General features: G+C 30.0%; 1 protein-coding gene across 1 annotated transcript; it reads left to right on the forward strand.

Annotated features, from left to right (window-relative positions):
• The first annotated feature begins 6649 nt into the window (after positions 1–6649).
• Positions 6650–8368, forward strand: LOC126668655 (uncharacterized). The gene has a single exon (XM_050361843.1). It carries the CDS (start codon positions 6650–6652, stop codon positions 8366–8368), a length of 1719 nt encoding a protein of 572 aa, XP_050217800.1.
• Positions 8369–16526: the final 8158 nt, after the last annotated feature.

The following is a 16526-nucleotide window of genomic DNA, read 5'->3' on the forward strand; positions in this document are numbered from 1 at the left end:
TTTGACGCAACGAGAAGCAAGACTTCCGTTGGAGCGGGACTTGGATATACCCTTTACTCCGATAGACCGGCCATACACGACCCGCTTGTTCCTTTGAAAGTTTGTATTTCCAATCATCTTTGTCAATGGAATTCTAAGAAAATAGATCAATAGCTTTTCAAATTGTATATCTACAAGAGATTATCTCGAAATCCCGAACAATCGCTAAAAATTCTTGAACGATCTAAGAAATCAAGCCACAAAATCCTACAAAATACAAAGAAATTCTTACAAAAAAAATATAAGATCCTTACCGGAGCGATAGCCTTCAAATCGAAGAGGTCTTATTGAAAATAAGGGTAAACTATGTAGTATATATTATTTATGAGGGGAGGGGATGTAATTTCCGATTAATCGGAAATCACCTTCTCCTACACTTGAAAATATGAAAATGGAGCAAGAAATTTTTAGAGAGAAGGGGGAGCAATTTTTAGAGCAAGAGAGAGAGGAAGGAATTGGAATCCACACGTATTACTTTACTACATTATTCAGGGAAAATAATACTAAGGTTGAATATGATCCGAATATTAATAAATTATAAATATAAAAAATAATAACATAAAAATTAACAAATTTTATACTTTTTTTAATCTAATTATGTCTTCTAAAAATTGTCATAAAAATAAATAAACTTTCATTATTCTCAACTCCATAGACGGAGTCATAATTTGTTGAGGTGGCAGCTGAAAAATGACCTCCACCTCAGCAAATTACACCAATAAATAAATGTCACTTCATTACTGTGTATGGATTTCAAAAAAAATAAAACTTGATATATTTTTATGATAAATTTTAAAAGACGTGATTACATTAAAAAATTTAAAGTTTTTTTTCATATTAACTCCAAATTTAATTGTTTGAGACTCTGAAATCTGTTAAAATTATATCTTTTTCACTCTTCACCATTTTCATTGCGTATTGATTGGGATATCAATACGAATTAGTAAAGAAAAATGTCAGTTTAAAACATAAAATTTATCGCATTTACATAAACAATGAGACAAAATGATTTTTTTTTATATTAGCCATGATGTTTTATAGAATTTTTAAACCTAATGCTATTATTAAATCGGGTATTACTTTCACTTTGTACATAATGTACCAAATTAATACAATTTAAATGTTTTGTTCTATCCTATTGAATGTTCATTATATTCTGTTACCAATCATGAATTTTTTTAGCACTAATCATTTAAATAATATATACAATTTAACATTAAAGTCTCTATATATATGTTAATTTTGATTGTTCTGTCCTATATGATTTCATTTGGAGCAGAATTTCAAACAATGAAATAAACATACTAAGTTACTAACATTGCCACGGTTCTATGATGCCACTGTCACCATCTAAAACTTTTTTCTATACTAGTTGTTTTAGATCAAATTACTTTTGAATTTATTAAGAGTATTAGAAATTAATTTTAATTAAAATACATATAAAAAAATTTAGTTTGATGTGGTGATTTTGATAGTTGTTAAGAATACAGTAATATTGTTGGCGATGGTGATGATAGCTGTGACAAAACTTAAAATGAGCAATAAACAGATCAGAAAAGAATTAACAAGACAAAAAAAAATAGTATTAAAGTTGAAAGAAAAATATAAAACCTATACAGAACTAGTTATGACCATGTGTTGATTACAAATTAAAATTGGCCCGATCAAAATTGAAATCAGCCAAAATAGGTTCTATATTTATTGAAATTGAAATCAAAATCAAAATCAAAATCGACATAAAATTAAATTTAAAATTTAACCTATCCGACTTCCCACACATCTCTTTCTAATATATAGTGGTATATGTTTTAAAAAATTATGATAGTAATTATTTATACTTTTGCCTAGAATAAAATTAGGATAATTATAATTTATCTAATGATCTAACTTAAAGAAAAAAAAAAGGAGTATATTTTGGGATTAACTTTACAAAATCTATCACTTTAAACTTTTGGGGAATTTGTTCCCTAAAAAGAATAAATTAAGGGAATAATAAGAAAATGTTGGGAAACAAACAAAAGAAAAGAAAAGGAATTATGAATTATGATAATAATTTTTCCTTTTTGTAACGCACGCCCTCGCTTTCCTTTTACGCGTTTTTCGAGCTCCCTCCTCTCCAACGGTGGAACCATCTGCATCAACCGCAACGACTCCTAAAACTATCACCTCCTTTTCATACTTACGCGCCTCTTCTTACCGTCACTCTCACATTCCTCTATTTTATTAGGAACAATTACTAAAAACTCCCTGAAATAAGTCTTAATTAATTAAATCACCCTCACGTAATAAAAATATAAAACTTTCTCCCTAATATTTAGTCAAATTCACTAATACTCTCTCCTTCGGTTAATAGCGTTAATGGACTACGTTAAAAATTAAATTATTAAAAATCAAATTGTTTTTTTAGTTTTTTTTCATAAAACTATTAAAAATTATATATAAAAGAATTATTTGTTTATAAAATATAAACTTTAACTAACAACTAACATGAAATTTTAAAGAGTCGATTTTCACCTCTGACAAAACAAAAAGATGACGCGTAAAAAAAAAGTCCTTTCGTTTTGCCATCGACCCATATAAAGTGGACTTTCAATTGAGAGAGACTTTCAACTTTCAGAATTTATTGCTAATCTCTCTCTTTCACCTTTTAGCTATAAAAACCTATTTCCTCTTCAATTTAGTTCCACAATAAATTTTGACATTTCAGATTGGGGAACCTATTTCCACATTCCCATCCTCTTTTGTTGGTGATAAAAAAAAAATTACACTACGAACTCCAACATTCAAATGAAACAATACCATAGTCTAAAAATATATGTAACAAACTTATCTTTAGTTTTAACTAATTAAAAACTTATGAAGATTTAGGCATTAAAATTATTAATTGCTCCTTCCATCCGACAAAAATAGGCCAAGTTTTTATTTTGTAAGTTTTTTGAATCTTCATTCACAAATATTATATTTTAGTTATGTAATTTTAAATGTTATCCTTTATAAGATATGTTATTTCCTTTATCTATACAGATGGAGTGGAGTTCTAAATTATTATTAATATTTTTAAAAATATATTCATTTAAAGATTAAGTAGTGAAATTTCTTTTTAAAATTGAATGGAGCGGACAGATTATCGAGATGCATATTCAAAAAGTTCTGTCAATACGATTAAAAATAAAAGTGTATTTTTTTATCATTTGATTCGAATCTATTTTTGTACTATTTAGTATCTTTTATTTAATTGTGTATTGAATTGTATTACTATTTTAGTATTAATATAATCTATATTACACTTCCCTATAATGATTTTTTTATTTAAGTTTAGAGACACTTCATAATGCATTGTTCCTTCTAATTGTGACATCAGTCTTCTATAATTTCTCATATATAATTTGGAGAGGACCGCTTGTGAAGTAATTGAACCCGTGACTCTAACAGGTTGCTGCTTAACTCTTAAGTATATCATTTGATGTATAGTTTATCCGTAAGCTGTTTTTGTTTAGGCACATAATTTTAAGAAGTAATGAAATTATTTTAGTTATAGATTTATTTTTCTTTACAAATAATATGACTTATTTAATAATTATCTTTGATGAATAATTATTTAATTATTTGCATGTCATTTTATTTTATCACCTTATGTAGTGATAAATGAATCATATTTTTATTTTATTTATACCATATATTTTTCAAAATTAATATAACAATGTCATATTACATTAATATAAAACTATTAAGTTAAATATTATTTATTTGTTAAATTATTTCTACTACATTTTATATAATTAGACTTCAAAATATAATTATTGATGGAGTCTGCCTTTTCGACGGATTAGCCTGCAAAACAGAAGTTAAACTGTTGATAGGAAGGTAGTTGTCCGATGAGCACTTCAATACTTCAGTCAATAAAAGATCTTAGAGTAATTGTAATAATATGTGTGTATAGTCATACCTCAAACTCCCCATATAGTGGTTGATAATAACTAGTAGAATTCAAATAGAAAAATAATTCCTATTAAGGATATAAGTCAAAATAAAAATATAACTTGTTAATAGGACTGTGTTCCTGAATAGGAATATGATCTCAAACATGAATGTCTTTTTTATTCTTCTAAAAAATCAAAATCTTATAAAATCTTCGGGATTATTCATATTATAGTTGAATTGAAATTCCAAATCTTCGAATAAAATTCCTATTAAATTTTAGTATATTTTGGAGTTATCCATGTTTGCACATGGAATTCGGTCATTATGTTTTTAAGCGAATGCATACAGATTTTGTTTTAAGTGAGCAAGTCTCATGGGACTCGGCCTCATCACTATGAATTAAGTTCTACTTGAGTTGATCTCGTCTTGACTTATTAATTTCGGCGATTTTTGAAATTCGCTTCAGTATACGAATCGTATAAGACTGACTCATCATAAGTAATTGATTTTTCATCAATTATTATGGTAAGTTACAATAAAGTTGAGTGATTGGTTTCTATGTGTAAATGGTCCGAAAGCAGTTTTAATCGTGTATTTCTTTGAAAATGTGAGATGTAACTATTGCACGCAATAATTAGTTGAAAATAACAAGTTCTATTAAAATGTGGAACGAATCTTTAAAAAGACTTGCATGCATGAATTTGGTCAAACAATAAGATTTGATCAAATTGTAAGTTGCTTACTGCATACCAGAATATCAAGAATTTCATTCTTCAATTTTTGTATTATTACCATGAAATTCAACTTTCTTGCTTATTAGTGTGAAACTATTGAGTTATCCGTCATTTTTCTCCAAATTTGCAATTTATGATTAATTGACTCTAAAACTAACATTGTTATAACTTAATGGCCTAATGACTAAAAATATCTCGAATTCTCAAGTTTTTACATCTCAATTTTTCAAAACATTCATTTTTAGTTTAGTTTTGCTAAGTGCGTTTTGATTGTAGCCGACTCTACATATTTATCAAAGACAGTCAAACTTTTTAGGTTTTTTTAATTTATGGCTCATTTTTTTCCTTTTCTCAATAGAAAAACGCTTATCAAAATTTTGCTATAGTTGATGAAATTTTAAATGTAATTTTTGTAGAAAGTTTCTATCAGTTAAAAAAAATCGGGCTACAGTTAAAATAAATAAAAAAAATCAAAAAATCAATATTTTTAAACGATTAAGCCTAAATTAATTTGTTGGAATCACAAATTTTAATCAATTGACTTCTATTTTTTTAAAATTGAAAATTTTCAAATTATTGGATCAAATAAAATTGATAAATTTTCAGGAGTTGTTTTTCAATAAAATGAATTTTAGAATTAATTGACCATGAATTTCAAATTTAGAAGGAAAAATGATACTTAAATTGATAATAATTATTGTCATAATTGAAATTTATTTTTAATGTATAAGTAAATTGATAAGGCGCTTTTTTGTTTTAAGTGAGATTGCGGGTTCAAATTATACTCAAGTATACAGTTGTTTAAAACCTGAAACTAAAGATATGCATTTTACAAGAAAACTACCTAACTCAGATGAGTATGTAAAAAATTTAAAAGTATTGCTAAATAATTGAAACCAATCCAAAACAACAAATTATAAAACAATATTATTAAAATTTATTAGGTCAAACCTTCAAAAAATACCAAATTTTAGCGATTTATGTCAGTTATGATCAAACCTTTCAAAATCAGCAGATATAATCCGTTTTTACATATTATGTTTTTTTATAGCCATTTTTGAACTGGTTCGGTTTTTTATTGTGATTAAACCTTATTGTGATACAACACGCAAAGATTTGATATTTTATTTTGATTAATTTTTTTTAATTTTATATACATGACTCTTTTTTAGAGGTTGTTGTTGTGGTGGTAGATCGGAGTGCGTGGCGTGGCCGGATAGAGATTGGTGATTTATTGAGCAGAGACTTACAATTGAATTTCATCTTAAACATTAGATAAAAACTTCAAACGGCCAACAGAAGAAGAAAAATTATTTGTATTTTAATAGGATGGCCGATGCTTGGTGAAGAAAGGTTGACCTGAAAGGAAGGATAAGATGTCTAGTTAGCATATATTTGTCTTAAAATTGCCATGTCATCACTAATATTCAAAAAACAATTGCCATATCATTATTTATTATAAATAAATAAATAAATATCATTTCATTTTTTTTTCTCTCCACTCTCACTAACGAAGAGTGTGACACACTTGCCAATTTACGTCCATTTGAGGGCATAAAAGTTCGATTTTGCTAAGTAGAAAAACCCGAACTTGAACAAATTATTACAGTATATTCAGCATTCATACTTGAGCTGATGCGACTCTTCTCCATTGGTGCATTTATATGTGTTGCAGATTGCTGAGGTGTTCTTTATGGAGATTAACATGCAGCTTGTGTGACCTGCTAGCTGTTGACAGCTGGATAGTTTGTTAGAGTTAGTTACTCTTATAGCTAAAGAGTATAAATAGCTATTAGCTGAGTAGAGTCTTTGTAATCAACATTTTAATGATTCATTAATAAAGATTCTATTTCTTGTTATGGTATCAAAGCTATATGTTCTCTGTTTTCATTGAAGATAACCGTTTTTTCTATCATCTTCTTCCTCAAGCTTTCTTAAGCTTTTAAGCTGTTTTAATGGCGAACTTTGCAAATAGACCAGAAGAAAATCTTTCTAGTCCTTTCTTTCTTCATCCAAATGAGAATCCCTCTCTCATTCTGGTTTCAAACGTACTTAATGAAGGCAATTACCATTCGTGGTACAGATCTATGAAAATGACGCTAATCTCCAAGAAAAAATATAAATTTGTTGATGGATCAATAATCACACCTGCTGTAACTGAACAGATTTACCCTGCGTGGGAGAGATGTAACACAATGGTCATGTCATGGCTTTACAGGTCAGTTTCACCTACTATATCACAGAGTATTTCATGTATGAACACTGTTATGGATATATGGAATGATCATAAGGAACGTTTTTCTCAAGGAGATGCTTTTAGAATTGGACATATACAGGAAGAAATCTATGCTTTTCACCAAAATTCATTATCTGTTACTGAATACTTCACTCACCTGAAAACTCTTTGGGATGAGTTGATGAGCTTAAACCCTTTACCTGTTTGTATGTGCATTCCTAAGTGTGGATGCAATGCTTTTGATTTGATTCGTAAGCGCCAATCAAATGATCAAGTGATTAAATTTTCGAAAGGATTAAATGAACAGTTTGGGAATGTGAGACATCAGATTTTGATGACAGAACCTTTGCCTGCTATGAATAAAGTTTTTTCAATGGTAATGCAAAGTGAAAGACAGAATATCATTTTTTCAAATATGAAAAATGGAATTGATTTAAACATCATGATGACAAGAAGTTCTGGCCCTGCTCAGTTTGCTACTGAGAATTATGAATCAAACATCTGTTATGCTAGAGGAAGAGGAACAAATAACTATTCTAGAGGAAGTTATAACAGATTTAGTGGATACAATTCACAAGTGAATAAGTCAAAAACTTGCTCTCATTGTGGCTACTTTGGTCACACAGTGGATATATGCTATAAAAAGCATGGGTACCCACCTGGATACCAACCTAAATATAGAGCTGAGTCCTCCTTTGCCAATCAAGTGGAATATGCAGGAAACCCTTTTGAGAATGATGGCAATGTTGACTATAATGGCTACAAAGAAGAGTTGAATCAAAATTACAAGACTGGCAACACAGAATCTATTCCACCCCCTGGTGCACCTTTTCCTTTTTCTCAGGAACAATGCCAAAGGTTAATGGCTCTTCTCCAGGCTGATGAAAATAAAGTTGCTAGTACTAGCTCAGGAAGTATTTCAAATGTCAACTCTCTTTCTGCAAACTTCCATGCTATAGCTGAGGATCAAGGTACACTACCTAAATGTCTTTTTAATGCCATATCTTTTAAAAATACATGGATTCTGGACACAGGGGCTACATACCATATAGTTTGCAATTCATCCTTCCTGCATTCTTCCACTGCTGTTGACAATGTTCATGTTAAGCTGCCAAATGGACATTTAGTTCCTGTATCACATATAGGGACCATCCAGTTGACAGACAGACTAATTTTGCATAATGTTCTTCTTGTCCCTGATTTTACATTCAACTTGATTTCAGCAAGCAAGTTGACAGATGATCAAAACATTTGCTTAATTCTATACCATGATTCTTGTTTCATTCAGGAGATGCATACATGGAGAATGATTGGCTTAGCTAAAAAACAGGAAGGGCTTTACATTCTAGTTCAAGAGACTGCTTCTGTCTTGCAGTGTAATAAAGAGTCTCAGAAAACAGAAAAAAAGCAACAACAGATATTTGGCACTATAGATTAGGTCATTTGTCCACTAGTAGATTGAAAATTTTACAAAGCATAGATCCTAACATTCAAGTTTCTAAATTGGATGTTTGTGATACTTGTCACTATGCAAAACAAAAAAGGTTACCCTTTCCTGTTAGTTCTACTAGAAGCAAAAACATTTTTGACTTGATACATGTAGACATATGGGTACCTGTCTCTACTAGTTCTTTTCATGGATTCAGGTACTTTCTGACTATTGTAGATGATAAGTCCAGATTTACATGGATCTTTCTTATGAAACACAAATCTGAAGTAAGAAGTCATTTGCAGAATTTTATTGTGTATGCCAAAACTCAGTTTAATGCTTCCATAAAAGTGCTCAGATCAGACAATGGTCTTGAGTTTGCTTACTCAGATTTGTATAAACAGTTTGGTATATTGCACCAAACAAGTTGTGTTTATACACCACAACAAAATAGTATTGTTGAGAGGAAGCATCAACATATACTGAATATTTCAAGAGCACTGAAACTGCAGTCTGCATTACCTATGCAATTCTGGGAATTCTGTGTTCTGCATGCTGTGTATTTGATCAACAGGACTCCATCTCCTGTTCTTACAGAGAAGACTCCTTTTGAAGTATTATATGCTAAACCTCCTGTTTGCTCTCATTTAAGGGTCTTTGGATGTTTGAGTTTTGCTGCAGTCACTGAGACTCACAAGAAGAAGTTTGATCCCAAGGCTGTTAAATGCATTTTTCTGGGTTATCCTCCAAACACAAAAGGCTGTCTGCTATACAACATTGCTTCTGAACAATTGCTCATCTCCAGAGATATTGTTTTCTATGAACATATCTTTCCTCTGGCAGATTCAGCTACATCTGTCACCCCATCCATTATTTCTTCTCATACAAACCTTGATTTTGACTACATGCTTCCCATCACTACTCCTACTGCTCCTCCACCATCACCACCTACTCCTACTTCTTCACCTTGGAGACCAATCCATTCTTCTCCTTTGCCACCACCATCTCTCTTCAATGATGCAGAGTTTCCTGTCTTAAGGCGTTCTAGTAGAGTTTCTCAACTACCAGAACATCTTAAAGATTATGATGTGGCTCTTCCATCCATTGCCAGCAAACATATTACCTCTCCCCATTCTTTAAACACAGTCCTTTCTTATAATAACCTTTCTTCTTCTTTCAAACACTTTTCCCTTTCTATTTCCTCCATTCATGAGCCTAAAAACTACAATGAAGCAATTAAATCTCCTTGCTGGCAAGAAGCTATGACAGCTGAAATACATGCTTTAGAAGCAAATAACACTTGGAGCATCTGTGATCTACCACCACATAAACAAGCAATTGGCTGCAAATGGGTGTATAAAGTCAAGTATAAATCTGATAGCAGCCTAGAGAGATGTAAAGCAAGACTTGTTGCAAAAGGCTACACTCAGCAAGAGGGACTTGATTACATGGACACCTTCTCACCAGTTGCTAAAATGACTTCCATCAGGCTTCTGTTATCCTTAGCAGCAAAACATAATTGGCATTTACACCAATTGGATATTAATAATGCCTTTTTACATGGTGACTTGTTTGAAGAGGTTTATATGCAATTGCCTCCTGGATTCAATTCTATTCATCCCTCTAAAGTCTGTAAGTTACAAAAGTCTCTTTATGGCCTTAAGCAAGCCAGTAGACAATGGAATGCAAAATTGACTACTGCATTACTTCATCAAGGGTTCAAAGTTGCAGCTGCAGACCCTTCTTTATTCATTAAGCAATCAGGTGAGGTGTTCATTGCTCTACTCATCTATGTAGATGATGTGGTCTTAGCTAGTAATTCTCTATCTGCTATCTCAGACATCAAGTCTTATCTGCATACTGCTTTCAGCATAAAGGATCTAGGAACCTTAAAATACTTTCTTGGCCTGGAAGTAGCTAGATCTTCTTCTGGCATTACTTTATGTCAAAGAAAGTATGCTCTTGACTTGTTACAAGACACTGCCTTCTCAGATTGCAAGCCAGTTCCCACACCAATGCTTAATTCTCAGAAGCTCTGTAAGAATTCAGAAGATTTACTGCCTTCCAATACTGAATACAGAAGACTTGTTGGCAAATTACTCTATCTTTGCACAACAAGACCTGATATCTCTTTTGCCATTCAACAACTCTCTCAGTTTCTTGATTTCCCCACTACTGCACATTTGCAAGCAGTACACAGAGTGTTGAGATACTTAAAAGGTGCCCCTGGCAAAGGGCTATTCTTCTCTTCTGATTCTTCCTTAGAAATCAAGGCATTCTCTGACTCAGATTGGGCATCATGTGTGGATACAAGGAAATCAGTGTCTGGATATTGCATTTTTCTTGGTGATTCCTTGATCTCTTGGAAATCCAAGAAACAGTCTAATGTCTCAAGGTCCAGCTCTGAAGCAGAATACAGAGCTCTTGCTAGCTTGACATGTGAGATTCAATGGCTAGCTTATTTACTCAAGGATCTCTGTCAGCCTTTAACCAAACCTGCCTTGGTTTTCTGTGACAATACTTCTGCTCTCCAACTTGCTCATAACCCTGTGTTTCATGAGCGTTCCAAACACATTGAAATTGACTGTCACATTATTAGAGAGAAGTTGCTTGCTGGATTGATTCATTTGCTTCCTGTCACAACCACAAACCAATTGGCTGACTGTTTCACAAAACCCTTGCCTCCAGCAACTTTTGCTTATGCTATATCCAAGCTGAAGCTACTTGACATGTATGCTCCAGCTTGAGAGGGCGTATTACAGTATATTCAGCATTCATACTTGAGCTGATGTGGCTCTTCTCCATTGGTGCATTTATATGTGTTGCAGATTGCTGAGGTGTTCTTTATGGAGATTAACATGCAGCTTGTGTGACCTGCTAGCTGTTGACAACTGGATAGTTTGTTAGAGTTAGTTACTCTTATAGCTAAAGAGTATAAATAGCTATTAGCTGAGTAGAGTCTTTGTAATCAACATTTTAATGATTCATTAATAAAAATTCTATTTCTTGTTACAAATTTAAAGTAAGGGTCTCCTAAACAATAATGGTATATTACAAGGACCTCGGTATGTGCCAAAAATTATTGCAAACAACAAACTCATTGCTTTTATCTTTGGCATACCCGCATCTTAAACATGATGCCTTAATAATACCATCAACTTTTAAAAAAGAGTTCATGTGACCTCATAGCTAAAAACGATAAAACTTTCTTATGGATTTTTCTTTTTTAACTTATCTTTTTTTAATCTCACTAAAAATATTATTTAACTTTTAGAATCATTATCAAAAGGTGGCATTGCTTTGTAGTTGGTTCCTTAATCAGGGAAAAGTTTTTCTCCACTTAGCCATTATGCCTTTTTAGCAATTGCCTTTCCTCTCTCTCACCAATAATAGAGAGACTATGATTCAATTTTGTTTATGAAAAAGAATAGAAATAACCCGACCCAATCAATTATATTATTTTTTAAAAATGTCATATCAATAGTGTCTATATTTTGTTTGAATCTACGTTTAAATTTTATTTATTTAAACTAATGTTGATTATTTTATTTGTATCAAAAAAATATCTTAATTATCTTTCCGTCAATGATATAACAAAGTGACAAAAATAAACCTTATATATGTGAATGACAAAATAATCAGCAAATTTACATTTATTTTATTTATTTTTATTTGTAGTTAGATAATTAAATGGAAATCAAAAGCACCGGTTTGATATATTTTTAAAAATTTAAAATATTAATTTAAAAGATATAAAAGTCTAGCCATTATTCTTATTTTTTTTATTTATTCAATTATCTTAACAAGGAATTCTAACATCATTTAGTGATCCTATTTGTTCCCACATACAAATAGTTAATTTGATTTTCCATTCAAATTGTAGCAAATAAACAAGTGACCCCATTTATAAGAATCTTTAAATATTTTCTTCATGTAAATTTGTAAAGTCATAATTGCTCAAGTATCATTATATTTGACCATTAGCTCATAAAAAGGCCCTCTATCAAGCTATAGCTATCTCATACATATTTTATTTTTTATGGCCAAACGTCGTAAAAATGTCAAACCTTTCACAAAATTTTCATAAAAGTCATGATCTTTTAATTTTTTCGATTTTGGCTAAAAACTAATTATGAAAGGTTTGGCCTTTTTACTATATTTGGCCATTTTTTATTTATTTTTCGTGCCAATAAGTTAAAAATTGTAATTGATGAATAGATGAACGATGGAGTGGATTAAAGGTGCTTGTTATATAATCTTCTTCTATGACTAGACTAATTGATGGAATATGATGAGACAAAAGGGCCCATAACTCTTTTCACTAGTGCAAGCATAACCCCACATATATATAAGGGATAATCATGTCATTAAAGGTCAAACTTTAAGCAAACACATAACAACAAATCACTCAGAGGCACAGCTGGGGAGAATTAAGAACCACCCAACTCTCTATAAAAAGTTGTTTTGGTAGCTTCTTGCACTCAAAGCAATTAGACTTTCATGCCCTAACTTTTTCTTTCCCTCCCTTTATTGTTTGGAGTAAAGGAAAATAATCTTACTTTTTCTTGATTTCAATTTGGCAAGAGAAACCGCCAATCAAGCAAGATTTTGTTACATGAGTTAGTAGATTGTATAATTAATTTGATAGGAAAACTAATATTTTGTGTGGTTTTAAGTTTTGGAGTAAAAAAATCACAAGGCGCATATGGGTTGATAAGACACTCTCTTATTTTCAGTGAAGTCGCGGGTTCGAACCGTAATCATGTATGACGTTTAAAATTTGGGGTCAGAGTTTTTCCTCCCGCAATAAACATACCCAGTTCGAGTGAGAATTAGTCTAAATGTTAAAGGTTTAAAGGTGTCGTTTCATAGTTGGAACCGGTTTAAGACACCTCATGAAATTACCAAAAAAAAAAAGTTTTGAAGTGCAAAATTTTTCAACTTTTTTAAAATGTTGGTATTGAAACCATTCATCAATGAAGGGAGTAATTATATAATAGAAAAGTTCAAATTTGATGTTAAATGTTACAACCTTAAAAGGAAAAACATGTATTAATGCTAAACAAAGAAGGAAATCAAATTCAACTTTATGTATAAGAAAAACCAATAGCTTCTATTTTTGTTCCTTCAATTAATATAAGATGACAAATGCTTTGATTGAACGCTTCCTATGTTATTACTACTAAGTGTCAAAAGTACATTTAATTTGGAAAATATGTGCAATAAAATTTAAATTTTTTTGGACCAAAATAAATTATTGTTACCAGTTATGCGTAATTGATCTTGAAGGTGAGAAATACTTGAAGGTACCTAAATTATTAGTTTTTATATTTTGGTGATTAAATTTTAATTTCTTTTATTTTGAATACTAAATTTTTATTTTATTTCAAATGATTTTTTTCCAGCCAAAATGTATACATCGTAACCAGATTTTGACACGTGATAATCAATTTTTTCGAGTTTTAGGTTAAAACTTATTACGTGTCTATAATTTTACTTTAAAGTAGAATTTTTAGGTTAAATTATGCATATATGAAATGTTTTCAAGTATAAATAAACTAAATCCTGCAACATATGCATTTTTGACATGAAAATATCTCGTTGAAATAAAATTAAAATTTAATAACTAAAATAAAATAAAATAAAGTTTCATCATCAAATTGCAAAAATACAATAGTTTGGATGCCTTTAGATTAATTACCCTGCTAATTATGCTATAAGATTGAACTAAGGCAAAAGGTACAAAAATGGTGAAATTTGCTATAAGATTGAATTAAGAGTTATTCTAATAAAATATCATTAAATATTAAATTTATACATGACCCGTTTGTTAATATCTATTATTACTATAATTTTTTTTTTGATGAATTATTACTATAATTTTATTAAGCATCATTTTAATAATATATAAATATATATAGTATTGAATATATATAAATTTCAATGAGAGAGTATCTATGATATTTTATTAAAAATATCACATATACAATCTATTAAAGTAGAGGCATTATTGTCCAAAAATAAACATAAGGTTAATATCTCAATTTTTTAAAAGGATGTCCGTTATTCTTTTTAAAAATTAGGACTAGTTTTGGTACTTTTTCTTTCTTTCTTAATTTATATCAGGTCAAGATGCCGTGAATGTCTGAGTTTATTTTTACGAAAAACATAAATGCAAAGATTGATAAGTTATTATTACAGGGTGATATTTGTACCAAATAAAAAATATAATGATCTTTTTGTACCTTTTCCCTTAAATTAAACATTAAAGACAAATTAACTTTCATATTTATCTCGATTTTCATTTAGCCATTTAATATTTTTTTAATTTCAATTATAATCTCAATATCAATAAAATTCACATTTAACATACTTGTTAACAGGAGTGGATGTCCGGTTAATAAATCTAATGTGGTATTTTTAAAAAAAATTATAATATATGTGGCCACAAATTAAAGATTTTTTTGAAGGAATTGTATTGGGGAGTTTACTTTTAGATTGAAATGAAAGCCAATCTCGTTTGGAATCTTTCTTTGTATATGATTGCGAGCAGTTAATGTTCGTTAATGTCTTTGAGAAATGGATGAAGATGATGGCTATATTATAAGTTTGCTATCAAAACTTAATTTTGGATTATAAGTTTTACAATAGATTAGGGTTTTATGTGCCTCAAATCTTCAATTTGATGCCATGTAGACCTGTAATTATTGAAACAAAATGCTACATCAGATTTATTAATATCAAAGTTATAATTCCAAAAAATATTAAATAACTAAGTGAAAATTGTGATAAACATTAAGGTCATTTTTGTACCTTTTCCCAACATTTAATTATATTTCTGCCTCAACCACTACATTTACATCAAACTAACTTTAGGATCAAAAAGGTCATCTAGAAAAAGCTTTGGGAGGAAAATAACACCAACTTTTCACTTTTCCTTTCAAAAAAAGAAAACACTTTTGAATTTACAATGCAATCATGCATGAATGTACATGTGAAAATTTGAGAGACTTCCATAAACAATGAACATTTGTTAAAGATTTAGAATCTCAATCACAATAATAATTAAGTTGGTTGTTTTGTGACAATTTTTAATGTCACATTAATTAATTTTATAATAATATCACATGAAATATAATGGTATGTTTGATTATATTTAATTATTTTTATTTAACCTGAATTTATATAAACTATACTCATAAAGTTGATTAATTCAAACTTATAATACAAGTACCAATTATTTTTTTTTTAAGTTCAAAGGAGTAACAATATTTAAAAATACACTCTTTAGTAAAAAAAATCACTTTTTCATTCGTAAGAAGTTCTGATTGCCCAAAAAACAAATAAAACCTAGTGCATAATTATAAGGGGGGCACCGCCCATCAAAAACTCTTCCTTTATGTTTGAAGAACAAAAAATACTTTTAACTATATTTAAATATTATGGTAAGAAACAAAGGGAAAATGACAAATTCCCACCTAAAAGTTTCATTTGAAACAAACATGGCATCAAATTTCCCTTACAATTTCTAAGGAAATTTGGAAATCCTTAAGAAAAAAATAACAATAGAAAATAATGCACATTGAAGAGGCAAATAAAAATGGAAAAAAACTCATGTAATGGAGTGGAAGTTTGGGCTTACATAAGCACTTACTTTACACACAAGCATTCAACTTTCTAAAACAAAAAAGTTAAAAAAAAATGATTTAATTATTATAATAAAAAGGTTCCTAAGAATGACTTAACCTTTTGGATAGACATGTAAAATAAAGATATATGTCTACGTAAGAGACACTCGATCCCTTCCATCAAGAGGATTCAGTTAACCATAAAAGTTGGTTTTTAAAAAGTTTAAGACAAAATCTTTAAGATTACCCAAACTTTAAAAGGGGCCAAATCTCCTCAGTTAGTCAATTAACCTTTGTACTAAGCATGCTTAGTTAATAATACAAACCTAGTCTATTATTAGTGGAGAGGTTTAAAAATTAGTATGACTGGTGATACCAAACAAAAGATAAGAAAATGAGGGTGATAAAAGTAGAGGTGGATTTCTTTAAAAAAAATGTAGAGGTGGCCATGAATCGGCTTAAAACCAGTCTGGTCAAATTTAATCCAAAACATATCAAATTGTGAATTGTGTTTATACCGACCCGAAATCAGAGAGAGG

This window comes from Mercurialis annua, linkage group LG2 (genome assembly GCF_937616625.2).
Source record: "Mercurialis annua linkage group LG2, ddMerAnnu1.2, whole genome shotgun sequence".
Classification (NCBI taxonomy): Eukaryota; Viridiplantae; Streptophyta; class Magnoliopsida; order Malpighiales; family Euphorbiaceae; genus Mercurialis; species Mercurialis annua.